The 15,943-nt window shown below is 39.2% G+C and overlaps 1 protein-coding gene across 4 annotated transcripts in view; it reads left to right on the top strand.

The window, feature by feature from the left end:
* The window catches only part of LOC147002091 (uncharacterized), an 86,405-nt gene that overhangs the window by 18,029 nt on the left and 52,433 nt on the right, over positions 1–15,943 (top strand). For 2 of the 4 annotated variants that reach the window (XM_085827844.1, XM_085827845.1), the window contains exons 1-6: positions 3,759–3,833; positions 6,141–6,211; positions 7,049–7,073; positions 9,575–9,688; positions 13,143–13,207; positions 13,879–13,903. In XM_085827844.1, the coding sequence (XP_085683970.1) occupies positions 3,809–3,833; positions 6,141–6,211; positions 7,049–7,073; positions 9,575–9,688; positions 13,143–13,207; positions 13,879–13,903 (325 nt within the window). In that variant the 5' untranslated portion in view covers positions 3,759–3,808. Of the gene's footprint in view, positions 1–3,758; positions 3,834–6,140; positions 6,212–7,048; positions 7,074–9,574; positions 9,689–13,142; positions 13,208–13,878; positions 13,987–15,943 lie in introns of those variants that run through there. The other 2 variants (XM_085827847.1, XM_085827846.1) reach the window with 2 other exon arrangements.

A 15,943-nucleotide genomic window follows, 5' to 3' on the forward strand; every position in this document is an offset into this window, starting at 1 on the left:
TAAAAAACCTCTAATCATGTCATACAGCAATGTAGATTTCCTTTTCTTGTTCTGTGAGGAATGTCATTGACGTTTTGATGAGGATTACTTTAAATATGTAGATTGCTTTCAGTTACATAGCAATATACACAATATTCTGCCTATTTACGTATAAGAGGTAGTTCTATCTTCTCATGTATTCCTCAATTTCTTTTATCAGTTTCTTACATTTTCATTGTAGAGATCTTTTACCTCCATGGGTAAGCTCATTCACAACAATTTTTTAAACAATTTTTATTAGATATTTTCTTCATTTACATTGCAAATTCTATCCCAAAAGGCCCCTATACACTCCCCCCACCCTGCTCCCTGCTCCTGCTACCAACTTCAGTTCCTTGGGTACTTTCTCTAGCTCCTCCATTGGGGGCCCTGGATTCCATCCAGTAGATGACTGTGAGAATCCACTTTTGTATTTGCCAGGCACTGGCATAGCCTCACAAGAGACAGCTATAACAGGGTCCTGTCAGCAAATTCTTGCTTGTATATGCAATAGTGTTAGTGTCTGCTAACATTATTATGGTATGGATCTCTGGGTGAGGCAGTCTATGGATGGTCCTTCCTTCTGTCTCAGCTCCAAACTTTATTCACAACAATTTAAAAAATCTATAATGAGTGGGATTTCCCCCAACTTTGTTTCCAGTGAGTTTGCTATTGATAAATAGGAAGATGATTTATTTTGTATGGTGATTTTTATGTCCTGCTACTCTGCTTAGAGTGTTTGTACTTTGCTGGTGGAATCCTTGAATCTAGTAATCTGCCTTCTTTCCCCCCTTCCTATTTGTATCCCCTTTAATTCTCAGAGTCCTTCCAGTAAATTCTTTTGTCACTGCTGAATAACCAGATCAAATCAAATATAACAGATTCATATTGGGTGCTATTGGAGGAATAAGCTTTGGCTCCACTGAGGAAAGTCCTGAAAGATGGAACAACAGTGAAGAAACCACTGCTCCCTGTTGAACATCAAGATGAGAGGTGCAGCATGCTGGCTAAGTTGACAGTGTTTTCTCCATCCAATCCTCCTGCTCTCTTCTGTTGGTGGATAAACCAAACTGCACCTTGAATTGCAATTCTGTATGGCCTTGGTATTACTTCCCTTAGAATTCCTTCTTATTCCTCACAACATAATACAACAAATCCTTTCTTTTTAAGCCTCACTGCTGAGACGTCTTCATTAGCAAAATAGTTTATAATTCATCTCATGTTTAAAAAAGAAATAATCCCCCCTTGATTTGTACCCTCCTGTAGCTTCACCACATTCTAATACTTGTCCCAAGAATTTACTATATTATTAAATCCTTATGCTCCCATTTCCTTTACATTCTCCTTTAAATTCAGTCTGAAGGTTTCATATCCACCTATTACTAAAATTCTGCTCAGGAAGATGTGGCTGGTCAAGAGAGAAGTGAGAGGCAAAAAGGAAAGTTGATAACTTCTATCTGTGGAGATGAAACACTCATCCAAAGCTTGGGCTTGGAAAAATGAGATGGAGAGTGAGGTCTCAGAAAATTGCATTCCCCTCTGGCTAGAATAAGGGCCTCAGCCATTTCTTTATCCCTGCCATGATATTCCAGAGAAAATTCCAATTTATAGGGAACCATTATTTTAATGATCTGATAGCCAAAGGGAAGAAAATAAGTAGTTTTATTGAGAATACTTTTACTCTTGTCAGTACAGTTATACATAAAACCTTTGGGAGGCATTTATCTATCTAGTCAAGGGTAACTTCCAAAGGAAATCCCCTTCCTTTGTCATCTCAGGCACCAACCCTAGTTGTAGGTAGATTTAATAGCCATATGTCTCTACCATTATTAAATCTTTGGGGGTTTCCAGAACCCTTTCTTCCCACCTCTCATTTCTCATGCCACTTTAGGTATCACATATTTTTAAGGAGCAGGGGTTGGACATAAAGCAGAAGTCCTAAACACTTAGCCAAGTCTCCCACTGAGGGGACATTTCTATCCTTAGAACTGAGTTTCACTTGCAGATCTTAGTTTATATGTGAAGAATTAATGATGAGTGGTAAATTCTATCATTTCATTGTGACTATTCTATTCTGCCACCCCTGGAAACTATAGAGGAAAGAGGAAGTGTAACGGCTCAAGCAATGGTTCTAAGTGCGCAAAGCATCTACTTCTCTAACCATCCTGACATGTATGAAATATTATGAAGAGATGCTTGGGTTACCCCCTTTGGCACTGAACAGCTTAGCCAGAGGATGCCAAGAATCTCATGCCTCGAGAAGGAACAAGCTAGGACCCTTGTGCAAACCAGAAGAGGACTAATTTTCTGCCAAGAAATGTACAATCTATCATAACACTTTTCAGGAGAGGTTGAAGCTCAAAAGGAGGAAATGACTTGACCAGCACTGCCCAGCTCTAGATACTTCTTGACTTTGTTAAAAACTAAACCTCATAGGATTCTGAGGATGGTCTTGGTGGAGGAGTCAATAGACCTTTGTTCCTCTTCCCAATGTACCACCACATCCAACATCAACAGGCTTTCATAGGGTGCCATCTTGTGGTGCTCAGTGGGAATAAAGAAGAGAAGCCCGGGCAACCTGTCCAGTTTGGTTGAAGCTGAAAAAAGAAAAGAATAAAAAAAAATTAAAAAGAATTTATTAATCTTTCTATTCTGCTTTTCAGTATTAATTGTGTGTTGATGTTTGGTCTGTTGCTAGGCATTGTAGTGATAAATGCTGGTCCCCAAGATCTGGCTGCCTGCAATGAGGAGATCCTTGGTCATGAGGAAATCATCACATATACCAAGTTTTCTATGTAAACTTGCTCCTTAATTTAAAGCTTTGGTTAAATAAACATGTTGACAGCTTGTAGCTGGGCAGAAGAGAGGAAGGCAAGGCTTCAGGTGCAGGGCTCGGTGTCTGAGGCTGAGAATACCAGGAGAGAAAAGAGAAGAGGAAGGAAGAAGATGCAAGGGGTAGGTGGAAAGTGAGAACATGGCAATGAGGGCCAGACATTTGAAAAGGAGTGGGCCATGAGAAACATGGCAAGTTGTCCCTGAGGGTCATTGACTGGAAAGTAGACTGACTCACATAAAGGGTGAATATCTGCCCAGCTCTAGTGCTTTTGAGGTTTATAAAAAGTTTTGTGTCTTTATTTGGGAGGTAAATGATCAAAAGTGGGATAAAAACCTCCATTTAATTTTTTTTACATTAATTATGTCTTTAATTGAACTATTAAGGACAGATAGACAAACATGGTTAGGGGCTGTCTTAGTTAGTTTTCTATTTTTTTGTGATAAAATACCATGACCATGTCAACTTGTTAAAGAAAATATTTAACTCAGAGTTTAAAGTTTCAGGGTGTTAGAATCCATGGCCATCATAGCAGGTAGCAAGGCAGCAGACAGGCAAAAATGGCACTGGAGCAGTAGCTGACAGCTCACATTTTGATGTGTGAGAAAGAGATCGAAAAAGACCTTTGTGAAGTAGGCATTTAAACAGGGTTCTTTAGAACCATGTAAGCAGATGAGAGAAAAACAACTTTGTAGTTGATCGTTCTTAGCTCAAGAACATTGGCATTTATAATGACCCACACTGTAGTCCTGAACTTGTATGAGCAGACTTGCCTAAGTAGCAGATGTTGGCTGTCATGGTATGATTATGAGTTCACTATGCAGACTCTGTGACTTATGGCTGACCCGTACCTAGTTATGTTCAGGCTTGAGTGCTGAGTGCCAGTATACTTTGAGACTTTGTTCAAAGTACACGTCTATAACTACAGAGCGATAGTAGTGTTCGAATCTGAGTATAATGGGAAACTGTTGTGATACCAAAGGTATGATATTACTAGCCAATTAGTGCTTTTGCTTCAACTAGACTGGTTAATATTTCTCAAAATATTTTGTGTAAATTCTTATAACTGCTGTATTATTAGAATTATGTTTTATTTTATGTAATTTTTGAGACAGGGTTTCTCTGTGTAGTGCTGCCTATCCTGGAACTCACTTTGTAGACCAGGCTGGCATCAAATTCAGAAATACGCCTGCCTCAGCCTCCCGAGTGCTGGGATTAAAGGTATGTGCCACCACGCCTGGCTCTAGAATTATGTTTTATTATATACTATATTTTACTACAAAATATTTTGACCTTAGAGTTTAATGTGTTTGTATGTACATATGTGTCTATATATGTCTGTATTTCCTCCCTCAAGATTGTGCTTCATAGACATTCCTGTATATAAATACTGTAACACTATATCATAAACATACCAAGAAATAACTAAGGTTCTCTGTTTTGAAATTATTAACCTCAGAAAATTGGAGTGGCTTCACAGTGGTGGGGATAAATTATAAGATAAATCTCCCACTACAATGTGTGCCTATTTTCATTTTTAACAAATATTACCTGTCATTTTCTTACTAGGTGTATTTATTCACTAAAATGTAGGTATGTCTTTTCCACATATGTGACGGTTTAGAGTGTGTACCTTCTCCATATTGAATAATTTAAATACGTAATTTATGATTTATCCTGAATTGTAGACATCACAAATAGGTAACATCATTACCCACATGTCTTTGGAGTGAGGTATCACCCAATAAGTTGATTATTTTGTTCTGAATGACTGGTCACTATTTCAACAAATGAAGTAGAGAATCAGATGAATTAGACTGGTGAACTAACTAGAGAGTCAGTAACTATTTACAGTAATCCGTGAGCATAGTGTTCCTATATGGTGAACAAAAAGAATAGTATGCAGAGGTAATGGTTCTTCTGTGCGTGTAGAAACATGGTGCTGAAAAGCTGTATTAACTCTTACTGCTGTTTTCACGAGTGATGTGGTTTATTTATCCTGACACTCCATCAGAGGGCTATAGCTTTCTTGATGAATTGGGCAAAACCTAAATATAAGGAGGTTCATATTTGTGAAAAGCTAATTAACCAAGATGGTAAGTTTCCAGTGTACAGTCAGGGTATCTCAACTCTGCAGAAGTCCTAGGCATTATCTACTTTATGACATCAAATCCATGGTCACTTTATCACAGGACAGATGCTGCTACATCACTCACATTTCAGTCTAGTCATTGCAAGGAAGTACCAGCACTTCTCCTCAGCTCACAGATGCTTAGGACTGGGATCCTTATCCTCACACCTGGTCTAAAGCCAACTACAAATAGGGAGATCTTTAATTGATATCTGGTGGAAATGCAAATGTTGCCCTCAAAAGTGCAGAGACCTTGTGAGCCACACACCCTGGGAGAGGGACGCATAAGTACTCAGAATATCTACCCGGTTTTTAGAGGCCCCATTACCCTTGCAGCATCTATCACATGGAGCTGAGTTAAAGGACTTGAATGGCCAGCACGATCCAGATGCTCCGCTTCCTTATCACTGTTCTTTTTCATCTGGATGCTACAAAGCACAGGAGTACAAAAGGAGAAACAAGGCACAGGGTACTTATTATTGTTTTCCAGGAGTCAGTAAATCAGTGAATGTCAAAGGATGAATGGATCAATATAGTTACATCATGTCCCTTATATTAAGTTCACTTCCCCAGTAAAATGTATGTGTTAAAAAGCTCAAATTCTGTGTTCTTCCTGATGAATGCAGAATCAGAATGTGTCAACTGATGGAGGTTGAAATACACTTGTGAGATGTGATGAAGAGATTCTTCAGTCCTTTTGGGCTTCAAAATGCTTAAAGGAATGATGATCATATGTGGTTTTATCGTGACATTTATTTTAATGAGGAGAATGAGATGTCTTGATAGTATAGGTGCTTGTCATTGCACTTGATATTCTGATTCTAACCCCAGAACCCCAAATCATGGAAGGCAGAAACTAGATACCAACAGTTGCCCTCGGATGTGCTCCCTCCCAAACTGAATACATACACTAGGTAGTTACATTTTAAACCATAGACTCTTATGTTGCTTTATATTCCCGTCCTCTGGAAAGCAAAAGGGAAAAAAAGCCTTTTAGTTTTCTAATCTTTGCCTATACTCAACATCAGGAAAGACAGCCCAGTAGTAGCCTAACTAAATCTAATCACATGTACTGATTCAGTACACTTTTATCGATGTCAAAATTGCTTGTGTAAATAAATGGTGCCATGAGCTGACAGCTACTTTCTGTCCCTCTAGTTTTACCTCAAGAATGTACTGACACACCCTTCTCAACTGAAGACCATCCTCGTACAAAATCCTCACTGACCGTAAGAAGCCCTCTTCCTTTATATAAGAGAAAATTACTTTAATGGTTCCTGCATGTGTTTATGACTATAGCACACTTGAAAAAGTAAAGTTGATTAAATGTTTCATGTATTAAATATTTTATTTAGAAGGAAAAGGAAATGTAATTATATCAGATCGGTGATTTAATAGAAATGTATCAGGTAGTGACTTTGAGTCAGGGCAGACTGTCTTCTGGACAATAATATTCTGCCTTCGATACCAGTATGTAAATTTCACTCAGAAGGTGGCAGGCAAATCATTCATGTAGACTTGAATGTTTATATAAGCATTTACTCTTTTTATGGTACCTGTGGTTTAGGTTGAATCTGATTATGCTCCCCCAAGATGGATGTAGGGGAAGCATCCTATGTCCTAGCATGGCATGTTCAGGTGCCAAGAACTTAAGACATAAGGATGCATGCAAATTAGTGGAGTGCTTCACAAAAGGGGTTAGTATCACTAAATAGGTTTTAGGTTCACCATATTGTAATGTATGTAACTCAGCTATCCTTCAGTAGAAGCCAATGCATAAGGTTGCCTGATGTGGCATTTAGTCAGTAAACATGGGAAACACTCTAGTTTTTGTCACAAAGTAGGCATCTTGAGGTATTCTGTGTCAGTATCACATAATATACTAATACGGAACATTTCCCCTGAGTCTCTAATAGGCAGTAAGAGTCAGTAGATTAGTAAGAGATTAGATCAGCTCGCCAGACTTGGTACAATTATGTCCTGTCAAGAGGTGGAACAAAGAGTTGTACAAACAGGATTCAGCATCATCTAAGTCTCTTAAGCGTTTTCTTTCCTGTATGTTACAGGTGGGCTCCAGAAAACGCCGGAACAGTATGTATCCTGCAGTCGCTGAAGACATGTGTTAGATATGAATTGTGTTAATACTGGATGTCTTTTGTCTGGTTGTACCACAGTGAGCAAATCAGCTTGTATTGATTGAAAGATCAGATGTTTGTTCTAAAAAAAAAAAAAAAGTGGTGCCTGCAGTGAGAAATTGTAGCCCTGTGTGTACAGCTGCTGCTTCCAGCTGTGACCTCTTTAGTTTGGTGTTTTGTGCACGAGGCTGCATCTAAACCTATCATATCTACACAGATATCCAAGTTACTCAACTCAATTTACAGGGAAAAAGTTTTGAAAAAAATCAGAATAGACAATTTACTTATGTGTTTAAAGTTTGCCACAGTCACATTTGGTAGCTTGATTTGCATTTTTCTAGGCAGATGAATAAACCAAGATTCAGAGTAAGTGACAGAGATCTTTAGATATGCAGTGCAGCATTAGATTTAACATGACAGAGGCCATAAAAAATAAAAACAGGGAAGAATTTCCAGTTTTCTAGCATCAGCCTGTAATAACTCAAAGCTACAGGAATCCCAAAGACTGCTGTGACTACCACAGTGCTCAGAAGACCTGGGCAGTGTAATTCACCTGCCTACAGACATTAACAAGGATGAAAGAAAAGCCCATTTTTTGTGCAGATTACTGACTGTGTGCTACATTGAAATTGGCTATATGTATATGAACTGAGGTCGTGCTAGACTTGGTTGGTTCCTTCTAGTAAAACCTGGTGAAAAGCTTTAAAGGATTGACAATATTTAGCATGAACACAAAGAACAAAACAGCTAAGGCAAAGTATTCACTAAGAACTCTGGTCACCACCGAGATACTGATCTTTGCTATTGAATTTTTAAACAAATATATAGGATATTTCGTTTTGGTTTATTTGTTTCTTTGTTTGTTTCTCTTTTTGAGAAGGGTTACTGTGTATCCATGACTCTCCTGGAACTATCTCTCTCTCTCTCTCTCTCTCTCTCTCTCTCTCTCTCTCTCTCTCTCTCTCTCTCTCTCTCTCTTTTTCTGGCCTGGAACTCACATAGTTCCATCTGCCACTGACTACAGGAGTAAACTATCACTTCCATGGAATACACATACAAAAGTGAGGTACATTCTATGCTCCAAGAGACTTTCCTCTCAGTACTGGTCAGTCTCCACATTTTAAGTGTGAATACTGAGAAGATATATTCAGCAGCGAAACACATGACTCAATATCATTATTTCAAGTGTTTTCTGCATAGTTTATCTATAGTGTTAGCACTTTGCTACACTGTGGTTTGATTAAGGGAAACTAGTGTGAGAATATGAACTAGCCCAGTTGTGTCAGTGTCAGAACATGCTTAGAATGTCCAGGACCCAAAGTCTGTATCCTAGTTCTATATAAAATGTTCTCAGGATAGCTTCATCCTATTAATACTTATCCTAGAGAAGTGAAGGAAGGAGAAACACAAGTTCAAGTTCATTCTTTTCTGTAGAGTGAATTACATGCTAGACCAGAATAGACACCTTTCCGGAAAAAAAAATTAAAAAAACAGAGAAGGTCAGACTGGTGACAGAGGCATGGCCAGGTATGGTGCCCTCTCACTGCCCTGGAGTCAGTACCAATATCTAAGCAGAAACTAAGAAAGGCCATACAGATGGGCAGTGAGGATGTCACCTACAACGTGATGTGAACACACACTGCCTATTATATTACCAATGCCCCAGGGTGCTGTTCTTCTCAGTTCATGTTGAGGACATGTCCAGGCTTGGCTAATTGAAAGGAAGTTTCTATTCAGCCTAACCATCATGTGACAACTTGGTCTTGAGTAACTTTGAAACTGAGCAGTTTTTAGAAAATATCTCAATGTGGTCATCTGAACAACAAATCACTCACTGAGAGGCACCAGTCAGGTTGAAGTTCTTAGAGAAAGACCACATATAGCTTCTTAGGTAAATAGGGACAATAAATAAGTTCTCTGTTGCCCATGTGAAACCAAATGAAACCTCATGCTCCCTAGATGCATTCATATGTAGATAAGTCTTCTGTCATTTAAAAGACACTACAAAGCAATTCTATGTGCTTTTCCTTGAGGGCTAGCCCTGTGTGTGTGTGTGTGTGTGTGTGTGTGTGTGTGTGTGTATGTGTGTGTAATTGTATATCCATATACAATTTTGTTTTGAACTAAGATTAATAGGGTATCAAATATATAGCATTGTAGTAAACATAACAGAGACCTGGTGCTCTTCTCTGTACATTGTCACACTGACATGAAGTTATGACTTACCAACACCATCAGTGTAATGCATGCTGGTGTACACAGTGACTGAGTGATCTTCCAAAAGCTCCACTGTAACTCTGATGATGGTGCCTGAGGAATGGTCATGAGACAGAACGTACAAACATAAACCCATTAATGGGTTTTTGCTGGGTTTTCGGTATGGTTACTGATTGTTTGTTGTTGTTTGTTTGTTTGTTTTTGCCATGAAGCTAACATAACTTGTTAATGCATTCCAAGTATTTAGAATCATAAGAAATATCCATCACAAGAATCCTGCTGTTCCCGTGGAGGCTGAAGAACATCAAGCCCCAACGTCATCATCTATACAAAATCCACAAAATGAAACACAAGGTACTGAGGAAATAGAATAATTTTATTACATTATATCTAGTTGTTGTAGATCATAAGGTATGATACAAGGAAAACAAAGATGACCAGCTTAGATACATTTTCTTATGTACATGATGTTAATTTGCATATTTCACTAGGTTAAATTCAACCACAGAATTTAAAAACGGATTTCAAATGTGCCACTTGTTCTCATTGAGTAAGGAGAGAGGAAAAATGAGGTCAGTCCTGTCTGCGTCACTGTCACTTCATCTGCTGCAGACAGGAACAGTTGAGCCACCCTCTCTATTACCTGTTCACAGACACCTGAAATGTGGATGGATTGAATGTCACCCATAACAAGAGTGACCCTGTGATTATCAAAAGTGTCGGGCAGTGGTGGCGCACACCTTTAGTCCCAGCACTTGGGAGGCAGAGGCAGGTGGATTTCTGAGTTCAAGGCCAACCTGGTTTCTACACAGTGAGTTCCAGGACAGCCAGAACTGCACAGAGAAACCCTGTCTCAAACAAACAAACAAAACAAAACAAAAGTGTCAAGAATGAAGATAGACTAGGAATTAGATCACAGCATTTCTGGTCTGACCCCTTGGCAGTGGGTCCCTGGAGTGGTGTGTTACACCCTGTGCTTGGGAGGCTTAACGGAATGGGAAAGAACAGTAGAAACAGGGAAATGGCAGGAGGGGTAGGAGGTTTCTGTGGGATACTTTTACTTTCAATAGCATCGAGGTGACCACTGTCAGGTTGTGTATTGTTGGCTTCTGGCTCTGTGATTTGAAGGCAATCTTTCACACTTAGCACTTTTCAGCCTATGTCAGTTCTTGCCAAATGCCCGAGCCTGGCTGCCTCTGTGGTTAATAGCTTTCCATGGAAGCTGTGCCAAAGGCACTTTCCCAGTTGGTAGTAAAAAGGAATGTCTGTTTCAGCACTGCAGTTTGAGTATGGAGTGCATACTTGCTGAGAACCATAGATGTAGGGGTTTCAGGCAGAGATTCAGTGCAACAGGAGGAAAGAAACAGAGTGCTCATATCCAGCTCACCTTCATGGACAGTCATGGATCTCAGCCCGAAGAATGGTGGCACTAACAGTGGCCCAGTTTGCTGCCTCAGTTTATCACCACAAGATAAAATTCCACAGGCATAACCAGGAGATCTCCATCTTATTCAATTGAGATAAGATTCAGATCAGATCCAACTAAGATAAAATGTCACCACATACAAACTGTTAAGGTCTCTTTGGGTTTTTATCTTAGGGTAAACCGGTATTGATGGTGAGATATAATCCTCTCCTGTGCATTCAAATGACCTATAGATAAAGGCCTTCATTGTGATCCCGAAGATTTAGGATTTAGATCCAGTTCCTGTGGTCTTTTGGGTATTTTGTTTTTTTTAGTAGTAATTCATTCATGGTACCCATGTGACCATTTAGCCCCACTTTAAAGGACAACTACAGATTAGACTGCCAAATAGCTAATAATGTTCTCTGCCATGACCTCCCTGAAACACTAGCAGTGCCCTGACAAAGACCTAATGTATGTCTTTAGCTTGTAGCAGCCTAGACTCCTCCATTTGACTAGCATATAAAGTGACTGAGTCAAGGGAGATTAGAGGCCGACATTCATCTAGGACCCTTTGACTTAATGCAGGAGAAAAGGTATACAATTGGCCAGTTCTTGGAGTTTTAAGTGGCATCCTTGGTTTCGCCTCCAAGATGCAGAGGCTGGGTTTAAGTGTTCTAACATACTGCCAATGTCCCTCAGGATAAAAGATGCCGACTCTTGCAGATCAGTTCTTCAGGAACCCATCTTGCTGTAGGATATTTCTTTCCTCTCTGCTGTCACTACTCAAGTCTTTCATTCTTAACATGGTCTGACCTGTCCCATCTTTTCTGGGGAGATGAGATTAAAATCTAAGGGATGTCTGTCCTCTTAGTAGTTTCACTATAACTTTTTTTGTAGGTGTACATCCTAGGCTCCTCAGAAGTATGTTTGCTTTTTTTGTATTCTCCCATTTCACAGTTGGTTTTGGCCTTCTTTTATAGACTATCTGCATATCGCCTATCTGCTTCTGAACCCTGAGTCAGAGATACAGGATTCTGCTTCTAGTCCCACCTTTTCGGTCTTCCCTCTTATTACCTCTTACCTCATCCTTCTCCAGCCACTTCTCATTTTTCCTGGTTGCCATGTTGACTCTGGTCTATATGTCTGCCAACCATGGAAGCATCTGTGATCCCTTTCCACTGTTGGATTATTGTTGATGCTGCAAACTTTGTCCACACAGTGTGGCCTACCTCCTAGCCATGTTTCCAGCCTTGGCCCGAGGTATATTTTAGGTCTTTCTCTATTCACTAAATGTTTCTTCTTCACAAAGCTCATGAGATTGACAAGATCACTGGAAGAGCACAGAAAAGAACCTTTCTCAAGGAAAGCATTGCCAGGAAAGGCAGTGTCAGTAGGTCATCTGGGTTAGACGTTTACTCTATGAACAGAGGTAAAGGACTGCTGGTGGGCAGCAGAGGCTGAAGAGGGAATAGTGATTATCCTGTGCTCAAAAGTCATCTCAGGAGCTGTTATCTCTGATTCTTATCATAAGATTTGTTTTGTGGGACCAGTAAGGTACTTGCTGTAAGACTGAAGACAGGAATTTGAGCCCAGAACCTATACGGTTTACTGAAAGAACTGGGTACAAAAGGTTCACCTCTGCTGGATGGACAGACAGTTACTGAGCCTCCCAAATATAAGAAATATTAAAAAAAGCTTTTGAAAGATTTATTTCATTGTTACATTATGTAACAGATTCTTTCAAGTTGCTTTAGATTATCATTTCCTAGAGAGCAAATTCTGTTCCTCATTTTACTATAGGGTCTGCTTAGATCTATCACAACTCAAAAACCAGGTCAATGGCTGATGACAAATACTTTTTGTAATCAAGCTGCTATTCATTGATCAGGGACACAGAACAGACTTGTGAGTTGAACTGTGACCCCAAAGCCAGAATATCAGAGTATTTGAGGTTGCAAATGAAGAGCTTCTGTGTTAAGTTATTGTTACATTTTCCACCAATAAGGATTTAGGGATAAAGGCTTTCCTTATGTAAACTGATACAGAATATAGGTTTTGCAGTATAACCAATCAAATCCACTTGTTACTCTGTAGTTAGAAACAGCCGTTGTGTTTTGGAGAACAAAGGATGAAAAATGGGTGTTGTGGTATAGAAAAATCATTATCTTCTGAAAAAAAAAATGACAGTACTTGGGGCACGTTTCTTTTGCTTGTTCCCAACAATTTTTCCCAAATCCATTCTTTGCCTCTACTTACCTTCCGAGAAAACAGTCCAGCTTTATCCAAACCACCTTGTTTCCTCTATTTAGTTACATATACTAAGTCCATTCACTTTTACCCACATCAAGTAAATAAGCAGTGCCATGAGCTGACAGTTACTCTGTGTTCCCTTACTGTCAGCTAAATGTGGTAACGCTACAACTTCAGAAGAGGACGAGGAAAAGTCACCACTGCGGAGGGTTAAGGTAAGATGGACTTTCCTTCCTGTAAGGTAGAAAGGTTATCTCAGTGGTTCCCTTTTGTTTCAGTGGGTATCACATTTGAGTCATGACACTAGCCAGAAGCATCATAGGTATGAGAGCATTTACTTAGGAAGAGGATGGAATGGAGGAAGTGTACCAACTTGGTCTTAGTTCAATACATCACAATGTGGTGCAACGTTATGTCCTGAATTATAAGGCTAATCGCTTTCAAGTGGGTTTCTCCAGTTTATCCTAATCCTCATGTTTGAAAGAATACATGAACTGAGCACTCTCCACCCACATGCTAGATACCATAAGTTTCTTATGCACCAAACGTCGGGTCATGTACTCAAGTTAGCTCTAAACCCTGGGCAGTAGAAATAGAATATGGATTACTGAAAATACAAGTTTTCATATGTGATATAGGTTTTGGGACCCTCTAGAGGCCAGACATGTTTGTTTGATCTACCTATGAATCGTAAAAAGTATGAAAGATACTGGTTTTGTCACAAGTACAATGCTCTATATAATTTATGGCAACCACAAATAATGTATCCATTAATATAGTCATCACTTGACTGTGATTTTTCATCCTTACTGCAATTACAACACCATTTGCATATATTACCCTGCATGATTGTGGAATATAATGTATTTTTCCTTCTCAATTGCAGGTCGCTTCTAAAAGAAGCAGACATAGTACGTATTGTGGAATTACTAAAATAAGAATTGTTGTAAACAGTAGTTGTGTTTTGTCTGATGCAACACTGTGATCTAAGATGGTAACTAATAATTAAAAATTTGGTTCCTGTGTGTGTGTGTGTGTGTGTGTGTGTGTGAGAGAGAGAGAGAGAGAGAGAGAGAGAGAGAGAGAGAGAGAGAGACAGAGAGAGAGACAGAGAGAGACAGAGACAGAGACAGAGACAGAGACAGAGACAGAGAGAGAATGTTTTTACAAAACGGAGAAGAAAAAAACTTATGGAGATATCTGTGGTCATTGAGTTCATCAAGGTACAATAATCCCTATGAAAGAGTTACTGCTTTTAGGATTTTCCTGCAAGATATCAAATTTATAAAGATCTCAAGTACTATCCTGACTGCTATAGTGAGGAGAAGTCTTAGACTGTGTCATTTACCCTGCAGCAGAAAGTCAGTTTTGAAAGGTAGAGAAGCACACATACTTATTTTCAGGTGACAGGGCCTAAAAATGAAACACAGTGCATGAGAACAGAAATGTAGAGCGGATGTGTCCCAACTGAGTTTCCCATGGTTCATTCTAATAAGGTCAAGAGAAAGGCTTAAGGGATAGACCTTATTAGCATGGACAAAGGACAAACCATTTTAGGCACATGGTCAAGTAAAACTCTAGTCACCACCTAGAGATTGATCAGTGCTATCTCATTCTTTAGGGAATTTAGGAAATTTTAGTTTATGATGTGTGTGTGTGTGTGTGTGTGTGTGTAAGTTTCTGGCCCACATCTCACACAGCTCCACCTGCCTTTACTTATTGAGTGCTGTTACTTATTACGGGATTATACTACCACACCTAAAGGGAATATACCTTTAACAGTCAGGTACACTTTATGCTCCAAGAGTTTTATCTCTGAGTGATAGTCAGTCTCCACATTCTGAGTGTTAATACTGAGTAGATACATATTTTTAGCAGTGAAGCATGAAACTCAATATTATTTCAAGTGTTTTCTGCATAGTGCAACTACAGTTTCAGTACTTTGGTATGCTGTGGTTTGATTAAAAGGAGCTATTGTACTAATATGGACTGGAGCTTCAGCCCAGTTGTCTCAGTACCTATTTAGCATGTCAGGACCCAAAGTTTGTATCCTAATTCTGCATAAAATGTGCCCAAGATGGCTCAATTCTATTAATACTTATCCTAGTAAAGTGAAGGAAAGAGAAACACAAGTTCAAGAACATTCTTTTCTGTAGACTGAATTACATGCTATACTAGAATAGACACCTTTCTCCCCCCAAAAATTAGAAAACAGAGAAGGTCAGACTGGTGAGGGAGGCATGACCAGGTATGGTGCACTCTCACTGCCCTGGAGTCAGTACCAATATCTAAGCAGAAACTAAGAAAGGCCACATAGATGGGCAATGAAAATGTCACCTACAAAGTGATATGAACACACATCGCCTATTATATTACCAATGCACAAGGCTGCTGTTTGTGTCAGTTCATGTGGAGGACATGTCCAGGTTAGGCTAGTTGAAAGGAAGTTTCTATTCATCCCAACCATCATGTGACAACTTGGTCTTGAGTAACTTTGAAACTGAGCAGTTTTTAGAAAATATCTCAATGTGGTCATCTGATCAACAAATCACTCACTGAGAGGCACCAGTCAGGTTGAAGTTCTTAGAGGAAGACCACATATTTCTACTAAGCTAGGGCCCTCCTATAGCTTCTTAGGTAAACAGGGAAGATAAATACATTAAAAAAAAAAGAATTGGAATCACAAGACTTGAGTCATCAAAGCTTAATCCTTCCTTGCTTCATAACATATAAAATGAGTATCAAATTCTTTTAACAATTTTCTGTACTGTCCCACATGGAATATGTATAAAGTATACAAATGTATGGAAAGCTAGATAGAAATAAATATATTTACCTTACATGAAAAAAGATACATTCTCTATTTCCATTTGTAAGTAACTGAAACCTCACCCTACCTAGATTCATTCATATGTAGATGACTCTTCTTTCATTTAACAGACACCACAAGA

This window comes from Mus caroli, unplaced genomic scaffold (assembly GCF_978045245.1).
Source record: "Mus caroli unplaced genomic scaffold, Mus_caroli_1 scaffold_11, whole genome shotgun sequence".
Taxonomy (NCBI): domain Eukaryota; kingdom Metazoa; phylum Chordata; class Mammalia; order Rodentia; family Muridae; genus Mus; species Mus caroli.